This window comes from Castor canadensis, chromosome 3, assembly GCF_047511655.1.
Source record: "Castor canadensis chromosome 3, mCasCan1.hap1v2, whole genome shotgun sequence".
In the NCBI taxonomy this organism is placed as follows: Eukaryota; Metazoa; Chordata; class Mammalia; order Rodentia; family Castoridae; genus Castor; species Castor canadensis.
This window is the reverse complement of record NC_133388.1, coordinates 177272205-177287754: the sequence shown is the minus strand read 5'-3', so window position 1 is coordinate 177287754 and position 15550 is coordinate 177272205. Positions and strand designations below refer to the sequence as shown.

Genomic DNA, 15550 nt, shown 5'->3' with positions numbered 1-15550 from the left:
ATAGACTCCTCTCACTCTCAGCCCTGCTGGACCATTCCCTTAGTCAGTGGTTAGGATTAAGAAAGAGCTCTCACCAGCTAGAGACAAACACCAGCCCCATGCCAGAGGTACAGCCAGAGTGTTGGACAGCTATGGATTCAAACTAGACAGAGTTGTGCTCATATCCTGGTCTGCTTCCCAAGTTGACCATAGAGCATCTCCTTCTGCAGCTGGATATGGGTGACCTGGCTCCAGTGGCAAGCCTGGGAACCATGATGAAGAGCATTGTTTCTATGGAAACCTGCAATGTGTGGCCCAAATATCCAGGTTGCAAAGTTTGCTATTTTATCCACCTCCATGTATGGGTTAGTTGAGGATCACCAATATTACATAAAATCAGTGCTCTGTTTCACATGTGTGGAGTTTCTTCATCCCAATTTTCAATCCCTGTCAGCAAAGACAAGGAGAGACCCTGGGTTCTGAAACCTTTATGCTTAGTTGGAAACTTCTGTTATGCAGGGTTAGCCCAGACCAAGGTGGAAGTCACTCTCCAAAATCGCTAATTTGTTTTGCTTTTCATTTCTTAAACCCCTGCAGGGCGAGCCCTGTTGAGACTCACTGATAAGAAGCTGGAGCGCATGGGGATTGCCCAGGAGAACCTCAGACAGCACATCCTGCAACAGGTGCTCCAGCTTAAGGTGCGAGAAGAGGTCAGAAACCTGCAGCTACTCACACAAGGTATCCTGCTGCTGGCCAGTGAGTGGGTAGAGGGGGAGATGGAAAGACAGAAAGCCCTGTCACCATGACAAAGGAGAGTCAGGGAGAGTTCCTTCTTGTTTCCTTGCAGAATTTTCTTCATTTACAAAAAAGAAAATATGTAGATTTAAAGACAAAGCATTTCTTTTCAAAGCTCATCAAAGGAAAACATGAATAAATAACTATTGGATGAGCAAAATGGATTTATCAGTGCTAACTTCAAGATTATCACCTATAGATATATAGATTATGTACTGCACAACTCTAGAGAGTACAAGTCACATAAATCAGTGTTTGGCCGCGCTCCCTATAGTGGCTCCGTGTGCCGCTTGCACAACTGTACAGTGTAGCCCTGTTGTCTTCATCAAACCACCAACTCTAAGAGGGTCTTGGAATTTGAGTGATATAGGTGTGATTGTGTGTGTGTGTGTGTGTTTTGTTTTACTTTCCTTTTCATTGGGTAGTAGAAGGCAAATATTTTAAATGTGTGCTTTATTTAAATGAATTTGTGCACCCATACCTCAGAGATTGTGAGAACCCTATTTTAGCCTCTTGAAAATAAAACAATTTTAAAATATAGACTATAGAGAATTTAATATGGACTATTAAGACCACATAATTCTTAACAAGAATCATTAATAACTTTAATATTCTAAGAGCATGTAAGATCCTTATAGTTATGAACCAACAGAAAAACTAAAATTTGAGGAAAATCGTAAGTCACATGATATGTAACTTGTGTATTTACATAAAATTTGCTATAAACCTCCAATGATTGTAACCTTGATGTTTTTCCCTTTAATGTACATTGTATATATTATAAATGAAAGGATGATAGGTGTTTTTAAGAGCTTTGGGTACTTTTCAATCTGCAGAATATTGTAATTGCATGCATACTGATATTGGAAAAATCTGGGTCAGCCAAGTTTCATGTTATTGCATTTAGATTAACACAGTAATAGTCCATTTGCCTAGAGGAAATAACGTCCTGCCTGAAAGATGATTGCTACAGGAGGATAAATATAGACTGGGCATGATACGAGAATAGTGTTTATTTGATATGCATTATCTGACTTTCGTTGCCAGAGATATACGGTGGTGAGTTTATAGGTGATGGTATACTGAGTGTTTAAATTTGAATGTGACATACTTACATACTTTGAAGTTTCTTTTAAAAAGGACACAGAGATAAGAAGATTTTTGACAAAAATATTGCACCACCATGCTATTTATAAAATGGAAAAAATTAGAAAAACTCTGTAATAATTCTGCTTAACTTCCTAAGATGAAATCTATTACACTCATTAAAATTACATCCTCAAAGAATGCAGAACATGAAAAATGACTCAAGAAACAAAGGAAAGCCATATCTAAAATTTTACTTATTATTAGCCCAGTTTTGAAAGTATGTATATATTCTTACATGTAAAATGGAAAGCAGTGTAAGTGAATATGCCAATATTTTGATAATGGTTCTCTCTGGGCGGTAGGATTGTAGTTGAGTTTAATTGTTTTCTCTATGTTTTTCCATGTTGTCCAAATCCATATTACATATTATAATCAGAAAATGCATGTTCTTTGTTGAGCTTTCACCACAGCATGGTTCTACCTAGTTCTGGTTCAGCCCAGGTTCTGTATAGTTTCTGTGTTCCTCAGTTATTTGTTTTCCTCCTCTGATTATGTACAGAATGAAACTGAAGCTCCTGAAGTGTGGCTTTGACCCCTTCCCTCCTCTCTAGTCAGCCGGCAGTGTGTGTGTTGTACAAAATCATTTTCTACAGCCTTCATTTCCCCAGATGCATAATAGGTAGGATTTTTCCTGAGATAGTACTCAAGCCTATTAAGCATGTTTGTGTTCTGGGAAGGTAGTTCTAACCTCAGCCTTTCCTATTCAGCTTTGGCATTCCCTTTAGCTTTGAGAAGCTGTACATTTTGCATTCTTTCATCTCAGCCCCTTTAGAAGACATCACTGTTCTCTAGCTCTTGGGTATTTTGCCTGAACTCATATTATTCTTATGGCTTGTCCTTCACCTGTCAATGCACAAACTCATTTATGTCAGGCATCTTTTAGAAAATCCAGTGATAGTTTCTTAAAAAAAAAAGGAAGAGACAAAATTGAAAAGTTGCTTTTAACACTGATAACAGAAATTCTAAAGATAACTAGGGAAGCCTTGAAATATTTGCATTTAGTCTTGTTATAAGATTGGAGTTCCAGCCACTCAAGGGAACTGATTGACTTAACATATATATCAATCATATGGAAAGTCACTATAGGGGTGAGCTGTGATTCAATATTGAATATTTGATTTTTCATAGCTACAGATATAATCAGCAGAAACAATGTGCTGAATAAGTACGATTTCAGAATGCTGCTTAGCTTTGGAAGTCCCTGGGCGTCTCTCCTAAAGAAGGTGATTTGTGTGCAGTTTATAAAAATGAAACATATTTCTAAGTATCACATGGGGCCCTACTCTGGTGGGAAGCAGTTTTTTTGGTTGGTGTTCATTGTCTAGTCTATTCAGACTGCTACAATATAATACCACGTGCTGGGTAGGTTATAAACAAGAATTTATTTCTCAAGCTTCTAGAGGCCAGGAAGTCCAAGATCAAGACATGGAGGATTCAGTCTCTAATGGAGGCCACTCTCATAGGCCTACATCCGACAGGGCCTTCTTCCCATCCTGTCTCCACAGGGCAGAGGCAATAAGGAATCTTCTGGGTCCCAATCCATTCATGGGGGTCCTGTGCTGCTCTCCTTATTCCCTAATGCAGGCACCATCTCCTGATACCATCAGCTTGGGAGTTAGAGTTCCAAAATATGAGGTTGGCGGGGTGGGGGGGGGGACACAATATTCAATTCATTGCATTGGTATTTAATGCTTGTTTCTTTTAAATCAGCTAACACATTCAAAAGTGTTCTCAGTCAGGCATGGTGTGGCCAGCCTGGGCAAAAAGTTATTGAAAGCTGATGTAGATAAACAAGCTGGGTATAGTTGTTCATTCCTGTAATCCCAGCTACACAAGAGGTATGGGCCATCTGGGCAAAAATGCAGTGTCCTACCTGAAAAATAACTAAGGTTTTAAAAAGGACTGGCTGCCTAGCAAGCATGAGCCCTAAGTTCACACCCACAGTACTGCCAAAAAAAAAAAAAAGTTCTCACCTTCAATTAGTCCACTTTTGAGGAAAGGGATTCATCTAAAAAAATGATAGAATTTCTTGGTAGTTTTCTTCTTGCCTTTGGAAAGTTTCAAAGTATATGTTCTTGGGAAGAACTTAGGTGGTCAACTTTAGGGAAATAGCTATTTCAGTTTTGGTCCATCTACGACACAGTGGGGTTCTCTGAAGCTAGTGAAGAATTTTAATATGGTCTGAGCATGGTAGCTGATGCCTATAATCCCAGTGCTTGGGAGGCAGAGGTAAAAGGATTGCAAGTTGAAGGCCATCCTTGTCTCAAGAAAAATAAAAGAAAAGGAAGAATGCTAACTAATATGGAAGGATTTCTGGGATGCAATGACATAAGAAATGAAAAACAAAACAAGGTATACAGCAATATATATAGTATACGTTTACCAAAGAGGAAGAAATAATAATTATATGTGTGTGTGTGTGTGTGTGTGTGTGTGTGTGTGTGCTTTGTTTACACAAGGAAATGCTGACTGATGCACAAGAAGACAATACAAACTGCACCCATGGGACAGGGAAGAAGGTTGTTGAAGAAAGAATGTATATCTTTTCTGTTGCTTTGTATTTTAAATATATGAATGTATTAACTATTTAAAACAAGAAAATGTTTACAAATCAACAAATAGAAAGAATGAATTTTAGCATCATATTGGCTTAGATTTTAAATCTTGCCATAACCCTTATTGCTATGTTACTTCAGGGAAATTGCTTAATCTCTCTGTGCTCCAGTTATCTCTAAAATTGAGATCAGTAAATCTGTCCAACCTATGGGGATGTGGTAAGAATTAAAGGTGCTAAAATATATGAGTCACTGAGTGAAAAGTGACAGTAAGTACAGAATATTCTGCACTGTCAGTTGAAGTCTCATAATTAAATTCATAGATTTGTAACGAGCCTTATTTTAGCATCTTTATTTAGATATATTCACATAACATACAGTTCACCACTTACATCTTAAAGTGTACAATCTAATGATATTTTAAGTATATTCACAGAGTTGCACAGCTAGTACCCTGGTGAATTTAGAAACATTTTCATCAACTGTAAATAAACCCTAAACTCATTAACAATCACTCCCTATTTTTTCCCAGCATCCTACACCACCAGCTCAGAAAGAACTAATCTACTTTCTGCCTATTTGTCTATTCTGGACATTTCTCATGAATGAAGTATATAATATACTGTCTTTTATGATTAACTTTCACCTGGGATAATGTTTTTAAGGTTCACCCATGATGTAAGCAAGTCAATATTGAATTTCTTTTTATTGCTGAATGGTATTCCATTGTATGAGTACACCCTATTTTACTTATTCATCAGTTGATAGAAATTTAGATTACTTTGAAATTTTTATTGCTATTAATGCTGCTTTGAATATTCATGTGCAAGTTTTTGTGGGAACACATTCTGATGCTATTGGGTATAACTAGGAGCAGAATGGCGGGTATATGAGGTAGGCAGCTCCATGTATAACCAAACCCAGAATGGCTTCACCATTTTACATTCTCACCAGTAGTGTTTGAGAGTCCCAGTTTCTCCACATCCTCAACACCATTTGTTCTTTTCTGTCATTAAGCCAGTCTAGTACATGCAAAGTGATGTCTCATTGTGGTTTTGCTTTGCAATTCCCTGATGGCTAATATTGTTGAGTATTCTGCATAGGGATTGTAGGTCATTTGCATATCTTTAGAAAAAATGTCTCATCGTATCCTTTGCTCACTTTAATAGGATTTTTTTTCCTTTGTAAGTTTTATTTTTGACCCACAGTGTTTCACCATGCTTCATTACCTTATTTACAAGATCTAGAGCTTTCTTTGTTTCCATTTCAAAAAAAATTTAAAAACCCTCTATCCTCTAAGTTTGAAATCTTGCCTCTACTGAAGATATTTGAAAGAACCTGCCACAAAGTTAAAAATCAATTCCTAAGTGAAACAACTGAGTGCACTCTAAAGATTTTCTCTCAAGGAAACAACATTCTTTTAGATGTAGAAATGAAACATGTGCACACACTTTCTCTCTCTCTCACACACACACCAAATCAGTTGCATCAGTTTATAATCAGACCTCCAAATTAGATTCATGCATCTGAAAACTCATTCTGTAGTGATTCTGGGGGAAATAATATGATAGCTAGTTAAGCCTACCTTTCCAGTGTTCAACTGCTGCTTTAAAATCATCTTAAGGTTTTGATTTACTCCAGTGTTTCCACACAGTTGTCTAGGAGCCCATGATTATGGCTAAGATGGTCACAAGTGGACTGGGAGAGCTCTGGCTCCCACTGTGAGTTACCTGACACACAGACACAGGGAAACAGTTCTTTGCTCTCCTTCTTTTTTTTTTTTTTTTTGGTCTTGTCCACTCCTTTTTGATGACATTAACCCCTTAAAGAGCCATTAACTCCTTAAAGAGATACGATTTAAAAATATTTTCTCCCAGTTCATAGATTGCCTTTTCACTCTATTTGAGTGTTTCCCTTTATGTGTACCACCAATTATTTTTTTGTAAATAAAGTTTTATTGAAACATAGCTATGCCCAACTGATTTCATATTGTCTGTGTTTGCATTGCACAGCAGAGTAGGTACAAAAGACACCGTATGGCCTGCAAAGTATTATCTGCCCTTAAAATACCATTTGGCCCTCACAATAGATTGGTAAATCTCTGGAATAGATCATATGCTGTGAACTAGAGTATATGATTTCTATACAAAACTTAACCAGTGTCCTGCCTGGCTGTCATGCCCTCCCTTTGGCACTTGTACGGAGACTTTTCCTCTAAGAGCTTCTTGGTCTTCCACGTCCTGTCCATAGAACAACCAGGATTTCAATCTGGCAATCTCGCTTGATTGCATATTCCTGTTAGGAACTCAGCTGGGTCAAGATACCTCTCGTTACCTCTTGGGAGACACAGCATAGAGTTGGAACACCATTATTATACTTTCCTTCTACTTGACAGTGCGATACTTGGGGAAAGTTCTTCTCTGTAACACACAGTGGTGACGCAGATTATGTTGTAATCCTCATTAATCTGTAACTAGAATGCAAGGGGTATTCTTAATATAGATCTTATTTCTAGGATGTTTTTCATATAGTTAGTATTAAATATTTACTATCTATAAAGGATATACCAATTGTCACACAACTCCTGACCTTTTCTGTACCATGGCCAGTACTGTTTGTTAGCAACATACCCACAATCAGACAGTTGGTAAAAAGTGTAGCACAGGTCTAACCCACTGTGAGCTTTTATCTGTTAGACTTACCTGCCTCTGTTCTGTCAAATGGAGCAGTAATTTCCATCTAAGAATGATGATTGAATGAGATTTTGTGTGGAAATCATATACCATAGTACACAGCATATGAACTATTCCAGGGATCGACTCTTTTTTTAAGGGCCACATAGTATTTTAAGATTGCAGGCCATGTGGTTGCTGCATAATAGCAACCACAGACAGTACTTGAGTTTGGGCAGAGCTATGTTCCAAAAAAATCTTTATAAAAATAATTGCTGGTACACATAAAAGGAAACACTTAACAGAGTGTAAAGGCAATCTATGGATTGGGAGAAAATGTTTTTCAATAACACATCTGTTAAGTAGTTAATAAGGAACTTCTACAACTCAGGAGTAATAACAAAAAAGTGAATTTAAAAAATGAGCAAAGGATTCAAATCGATATTTCTTTGAAGAAAGTAAACAAATGGCCAAGAAACACATGAAAAGATGTTCATCACTAATCTTTAGAGAAATGCAAATTAAAACCACAATGAGATACCACTTCACACACCCATTACAATAGACATGATCAAAAGAAAAGAAACTAACAAGTGTTGGTAAGAACATAGAAAAATTGGAACCCTGTGTGCTGTTAGTAGAAATGTAAAACATTGTATAGCCATCATAGAAAACAATGTTGAGATTCCTGAGAAAATTAAATAGAATTACCATGTAATCCAGCAATCCTACTTATGGATATATATCCAAAAGAATTTGAAGCAGAATCTTGAAGAAATATTTGTGTACCCATATTCATGACAGCATTATTCAAAATAACCAACAGATGGGAGCAACCTAATGTCTGTAAGCAGAGAGGAATAAATGAATTATACATAGATACAATGGAATATTGTTCAGCATTTAAAAAGAGGAAATGCCAGTCACATGCCACCACGTGGATGAACCTCAACACATTATACTAAATGAAATAAGCCAACTAATCACAAAAAGACAGTATAAGATTCCACTCATACAAAGTATCTGAAAGTGGTCAAAATCATAGAAACAGAAAACAAAATATTAGCTGCCAAGACTAGGGGTGAGGAAGAATTAGTGTTTGTAAGTATAGAGTTTCAATTTTATAAGGTAAAAACAATATTGAAATCTATTGCACAATTTACTGTATTTATCAGTACTGAACTGGACAATTAAAAAGTGGGTATGCTAAAGTTCATTTGGAAACACAAGAGACCGCAAATAGCCAAGGCAATACTCAGCAAAAAGAGCAACGCTGGAGGTATCACAATACCTAACTTCAAACAATATTACAAAGCAATAGCAATAAAAACAGCATGATACTGGCACAGAAACAGACATGAAGACCAGTAGAACAGAATAGAGGACCTGTATATGAATCCACACAGCTATGGCCACCTTATTTTTGACAAAGGCACCAAAAACATACAATGGAGGAAAGACAGCCTCTTCATCAAATGTTGCTGGGGAAAGTGGTTATCTGCCTGCAGAAAACTGAAACTAGATCCATGTTTATCATCCTGTACTAATATCAACTCAAATTGGATTAAAGACCTTAACATCAGACCCGAAACTCTGAAGTTAGTACAGGAAAGAGTAGGGAATACTCTGGGAGCAATAGGTATAGATAAGGACTTCCTCAATAGAACCCCAGCAGCTCAGCAACTAAGAGAAAGGATGGACAAATGGGATTTTATAAAATTAAAAAGCTTCTGCACAACAAAAGAAATGGTCTCTAAACTGAAGAGACTACCCACAGAGTGGGAGAAAATATTTGCCAGCTACACATCAGACAAGGGACTGATAACCAGAACATACAGGGAGCTCAAAAAACTAAACTCTCCCCAAAATCAATGAATCAATAAAGAAATGGGCAAGTGAACTAAACAGAACTTTCTCAAAAGAAGAAATTCAAATGGCCAAAAAGCACATGAAAAAATGCTCACCATCTCTAGCAATAAAGGAAATGCAAATCAAAACCACACTAAGATTCCACCTCACCCCTGTTAAAATAGCCATCATTAACAACAAGTGTTGGTGAGGATGTGGGGAAAAAGAAACCCTCTTACACTGCTGGTGGGAATGTAAACTAGTACAACCACTCTGGAAAAAATTTAGAGGCTACTTAAAAAGCTAGACATTGATCTACCATTTGATCCAGTAATACTACTCTTGGGGATATACCCAAAAGACTGTGACACAGGTTACTCCAGAGGCACATGCACACCCATGTTTGTTGCAGCACTATTCACAATAGCCAAGTTATGGAAACAGCCACGATGCCCCATTAGTGACAAATGGATTAAGAAAATGTGGTATTTATAAACAATGGAATTTTACTCAGCCATAAAGAAGAATAAAATCTTACCATTCACAAGTAAATGGATGGAACTGGAGAACATCATCTTGAGCAAGGCTAGCCAGGCCCAGAAGACCAAAAATCGTATGTTCTCCCTCATATACAGACTTTAGATGTAGGGCAAATGCAGTAATGTTGTTGGACTTGGGTCACACGCTAAGGGGAAAGCACATATGGGAGGAATGGGGATAGGTAGGAATCCCAAAACATGAAAGTATTTGATGTCCTCATTGCAGAGGAGCTAATACGGTAACCTTAAAATGACAGAGGTTAGTATGGGAAGGTGACCAGGAAGCAGTGAAGAGGTCAGGTAGACATGAATCAATTTGGGTTGTAATACATTTGTGCATGGAAGCAATGTTAGGAATTTCTCTGTATAGCTATCCTTATGTCAATTAGCAAAAATGCTCTGTCTTTCTTATTATTCCTCATGTCTACTCTTCAACAAAATTGGAGAAAAGGGCAGAACAGGTTCTGCCTGGAAGCAAGGGGGTGGGGGGAGAGGGAGAGAGTGGGGAGCAGGGGTGAGAAAAGACCCAAACAATGCATGCACCTATGAATAAAGGAAAAAAATAAAATGTAAACTTCAAATAATGAAAAAAAAGTGGGTATGATGGTAGATTTAACATTACACGCTTTTACCATGATGAAAAAAAAAAAAAAAACCATAGTTTGTGAACCCATCATTTACAAAGCCAACAAAGCAAACTTTTGATGTCATCATCCAATTGTTGTCTTTATTCTTGGTATTTTCCCTTTTGAGTTATAAATGTTTCCCTCAACCTCAGGGATGTGACAGTGGGACATCCCTCTCAGTGACTCTTTTAGCTACAAATACATGTATTGTGTTTAAAACATATCAGCAACTGTGAGGTTTGGGTAAATTCAGACAGTAGAAAGCAGTGGCCCAACTGGAAGATAAGGTAGATAGGGTAGTAAATGCTGCCATCTTCAAATGCCTTTATAACTAGGAAATGGGGAAAAAAAAAAAAAAAAGATTTGGCTCATTAAACACTAATGTTTCCCAAGGGAAATTTTGATGTGTGTCAAAATTTTGTTGGGAATTGAACAACCAGATGGACTTTCCCAAGGTCCCATCTTCTGGAAGAACAAAAATTAGAAACACTACATTCTAATCCAAGACTTTTCAGAACTGTATGTACAGACAGGGTATTTTAGTCTAGTCACCTCTGCAGTGATCCTTCAGCAACTGAAGTAACCCATCTGAGCTAAATAAGCCATATGGTCCCCCACCTTGATTAAAAGGAAGTCTTTGTAGAACAGAGCAATGGACTTTTGAGAAATTGTCAAATCTCATTTTACAGATTTGAGCATCAAAGCTCAAACAGGATTAGAGGATTCCCCATGGTTACTCAGCTAGTTAGTAGATAACTGAAATTAGAATCCAGTTCTAATTCCCACTCCAGTATTGTTCTCTCTTATTGTTATAATTTACATATATAGTAAAATTCACCATGTTTAGTGTACGTTTCTGCATGTGCTGACAAATACACACAGTTGTGTAACCACTTCTGTCAAGATACGAAAGAAAAGTCCCATCGCTCCAAAAAAAATATAACCCTGCCTGTTGACATCAGCATCTCTTAATATCACCAGTCTCTGTAATCCTGATATTTTCTATCCTAACACTTTTGCCTTTCCCAGAATGTGATATGAATGAAATTGTATGGTTTGGCTTTTTTACTTAACCAAAATGATCCGGTGTGTCATTGTTCCATTCACTTTAACTGCTGAGCATGCCATTGGATGTATGACCACAATTTGTTTACCAAATTGTCCTCCCAGTTGAGGACATTTGGGTTGTCTTCACTTTTGTAGATCACTAATGAAGCCACTGTAAGCACTCATGTAAAGATTTCCGTATAAACATTGGTTTTCATTTGGTTGGGTATCTACAAGAGAAATTGCTGATTTGTGTCATAAATACGTGTTTTACCTCATAAGAAACTGCCAGGTCAGTGTTAAGATTATAAAAGCAGGATAACAGGATGAGAGACTGGCCATAATACATATGCACATATGGAAAGATTGCTGAAAAATCAACTGCATCTTTGTAGAAGTCCTGTGTAGCACTTCATAGAGCTGCTGCTATCTTAAAAGGCCACGATTTCCTTGTGTGTGTCTTGTAAACCATCTCACAGTAGCTCAAGGCCAAACATGTTTACTCTTAACTCATTTATTCAATAAAAACCTTCTCAGCATCCATGTACCAGCCAATATAATATGGCTTTCACCAATTGTCACTAGAAAATGCTTGCTTTTGTGACTTCTGAGGAAGGAAATTTAGTAATGTATCCTACTCCTTGTACAAACAATTGAACATCTGATTCCCTTTTATGCATATGTGAAGTGTGTCCGATGGCTTTTTTCTCTGAATCTCTCAAATTGCACTATTTGAATTTTCAAAGTCTTCCATGTCTTTTCTTTAGTTGTGACACTGATGTTACAAACCTGATGTTCACATTTCAATTCTCTTCATGCCCAGTTCTTCTACTTACTATCTGGTAACACTGACTTTCTCCCTGGAGCTCACCTATCTTCATGTACATTGTAATGACTTCTTGTTCTCACCTTGTTCCAATGGCTCCTCCTCAGGCTTGTGGCACACCACCTTCCCATACCACCTCCCTAATGTCCATGCCTCCTGAAGATGGCTCCTTAGTTCTTCTCACTTAGCATGCTCTCTGAAGAACATCACCCCATTCATACATTAGCCATCACTTACTTCATGGCAACCCTCAGATTTACATCTGAGACCTCCTGAAGCCTCATATCTTTATTTTACTATCCCTTGAAAATGTGAAACCCTACTGACATCTCAAATTTAACCCCAGTGTCTTTCTACTATCTTTCTAATCTGCTCTTCCCCCTTGCATTACTGTATAACATGACATCAAAGGCTCAGAGTCAGCCTTGATTACTCCCTTTTCCTCACAACTCATGGGTAATCAGTAAACAAATCCTCTGGTTCTCCTTATGAAATAGATTTCCAACCTCTCCTTGACTTGTCACCACTCTTGTTACAGTGTTAATTCATCCCACTTTACCTCCTTCCTAGGCCATAAACATAAGCTACCAGTTATCATTTGATCTTTATTGTCTGCCCTACTCCTTCAACTGTCCTTCAATTAACTTCCAACCTTTATTGCTATAGTTCATTTAAACATAGTCCTGCTGATGGTATTTCTGTGCTTTAAACATTTGGTGGCTCCCAATTACCTACAGAATAAAATCTAAACTGGTTAGCATCCAATAGAAAGCTATTCTACACATTCATAGATACATCAACTTTGGACAAGTTGCTTGCCAGGTATTATGAAGATACCTGAGTTGTAAAAACAGGGATCAAATCCATTTCACAGAGTTGCTATGATTATGGTATAATAAAGCTCATGAAAGACCTAGCTTTATGTCCCTGTTTAGAGAAGCCTTACCTCTTCTCAGGCAGAATCAAGCACTCCCCTTCTATATTGTTCATACACAGTGTACATTTGTTCTTCCATCCCTGAGCTCCAGGCCCTATAATAGGTACTGTGAATGAAAAGGAGACCTAATCTAGCAATGAGGACAGAGTGGTATAGACCATTATATAACAGTAAGATGTGTAATGATGGCACAGAAATGGAACTTAGCTGCACCTGGGAATAGATGGAATAAGGAATACTCATCAGTTATAATACACGAACTAGTTCTTGAAGATAAAAGGTTAAGCAGTACACAAAGACTGGCATGAGGCAGAAGGAAGAGACTTTATGGAGGTCTGATGGTGTGGTATTTCTCTGTCTTCCTGCAGATTTGTGAGCAACTCTGTGGTATTTGGGTTTTTCTTTGCATTCCTATCTTCTAACATAGCACCCAACAGAAAGGAATCTTCTCAATTTAAACTTAATGGTTGTACTCTTCTCTCATTTTCTAGCTCTATTTCATTTTCTATTTAATCTCCTTTATAGAGTGTTTCAAATTTTATATAGATTTGTAATAAGAAACTAAGTGTAGCTACAAAGCTATTTTGGATCATCTTTCACCATGAGCATCATCATCCAGAAACTATTTTTTCTTCTTTTTTTTTTTTTTTGAGTCTCCTTTGTTCTCTTGTGATTTTTTTCTTTTTGTTCTTTCTCTCTCCCACCCACCTTGGACATACTGGGATTTGAACTTCAGACTGTACACTCACTAGACAGGTGTTCTACTGGTTGAGTCACAGCTCCACCTCTTTGTGCTCTGATTATTTTGGAGACAGGGTCTTGCTTTTTGCCCAGGCTGGCCTGGTCCACAGTTCTTCTATTTTATGCTTCCCACCATCACTAGGATGACATGCACACACCACCATGCCCAACTTTTTCCCACTGAGATGGGCTCTTGCAAACTTTTTTGGTCAGGCTGGTCTGGAACCATGATCCTTCCAATCTCATCCTCCCAAGTAGCAATGTTTATAGGCATGAGCCACCAGCACCTGATCCTCGTTACATTTTTGTATTGACTTGACCAGTAATGGCAATGGCAATCTGTAAGCCACCCACCCATATTGTTTTGCTTAATATTTGCAATTCTTAAATGTTCTCCTGAGTGACATTCTCCAGTTACTGTAAATTGAACCATTTTCCCTAGGAGCCAGTTCATTACTTAGCAACTCATGGTGGATAAAGATGCAGGATAAGCAGTCTTACAGCATTTTGTGCATATTTTTCTTCTATAAATGGGTCTTTTATTACTTTATACAGTGTCATTTGATTATGGTCTGCTAAGTACAGGTCCCTTCCCAATTTCCTCCAAGACTACACTTCTTCAAACAGCTACTTCCTTAAGCTTTCCTCTGACACATTTCAAAATCTTCATGCTCTGTTACGTAAATTTTGTGGAGAAGAATGCTTCTAATTCTATCAAGTCTTTAAGCTGTCAAAGAAATTCTCCTTAGTGTGAGCTTTATATATAGAAGTCTAAGTGCAGCCATCTTTTAGGGATTATGAAAATTATGTCGCTTATCAGTAGAGTTCAGAACAGTGACTTGAATATTCTATCTTGTATTCACTCTTATTTCATTCTGGTGGTCCATTATGACCAGTTCATTCAAGAAGGTGCTTTTTTCTTTCTTTTTTTTTTTTTTAATTTTTTTGCCATACTGGGGTTTGAACTCAGGGCCTACATCTTGAGCCACTCTACCAGCCCTTTTTTGTATTGGGTTTTTTTGAGATAGGATCTTGTGAACTATTTGCTGAACTGGCTTCAAACCATGATCCTCCTGATCTCTGCCTCCTGAGTAGCTAGGATTACAGGCATGAACTACTGGCACCCAGCTTAGAATTGACTCTTGATTCTTGTCTGTTGTATTCTTCATGGTAGAAAACAAATATGCCTATTCTTGTGCTCCTAATTGTATTTATAAGATGTAGCCATGTCTTATTTTTCTAACTTGGACTTCCTTTGTCAGGAATTGTCTTCATCATTGCTCAGAGTTTTTCTTTTTTTGTCACTCTTTGCATTGTGATGAGCAACTTTTAAAAAATCCCGAAGACTCCAAATGCTTCTTGTCTACTTCTGAAAAACTCACGTACTTCAAAATTCTTCACCAATGACCCCTTTTCATTCAGTGTTCTAGATGAAGCAAGATTTTTAGTGTCTGTTATTTGGGCTATTGAGGACAGTCATGGAATTGCATGCTTTTGTCACCTTGACCTGTGGTTTGACTCTAGATTTGAAGAATCTCAAATGAGTCATGTTGAATTGAAAACATATATTTGGGTTTTCCACACTTGACATTGGTTTCTTTCTTCAGGACAAGTCTTAACCCTAGAATATTGTCTCTGTGGTGGTCAAGTATCTTATGGGCTTTTAGAAATGCAGTTGTATTAGGACAATGTTATATGGATTGCATGAGACAGAATCAAAGCCATTTTCAGAGATGCATTGAACTTCTGTAGCTATTCTGAGCGGAAATAGAAATATACCATTCATGTGATTAAAGATTTTTGTACCTTACATAGTAGATTATGAAATTTCTCAAC

The 15550-nt window shown here is 37.5% G+C and overlaps 1 protein-coding gene across 11 annotated transcripts in view; it reads left to right on the top strand.

The window, feature by feature from the left end:
- Positions 1 to 15550, top strand: part of Samd12 (sterile alpha motif domain containing 12) — a 412402-nt gene that overhangs the window by 229765 nt on the left and 167087 nt on the right. For 10 of the 11 annotated variants that reach the window (XM_074069099.1, XM_074069104.1, XM_074069098.1 and 7 more), the window contains one exon: positions 577 to 717. In XM_074069099.1, coding sequence (XP_073925200.1) covers positions 577 to 717 — 141 coding nt within the window. Of the gene's footprint in view, positions 1 to 576; positions 718 to 4382; positions 4810 to 15550 lie in introns of those variants that run through there. The other variant, XM_074069105.1, reaches the window with a different exon arrangement.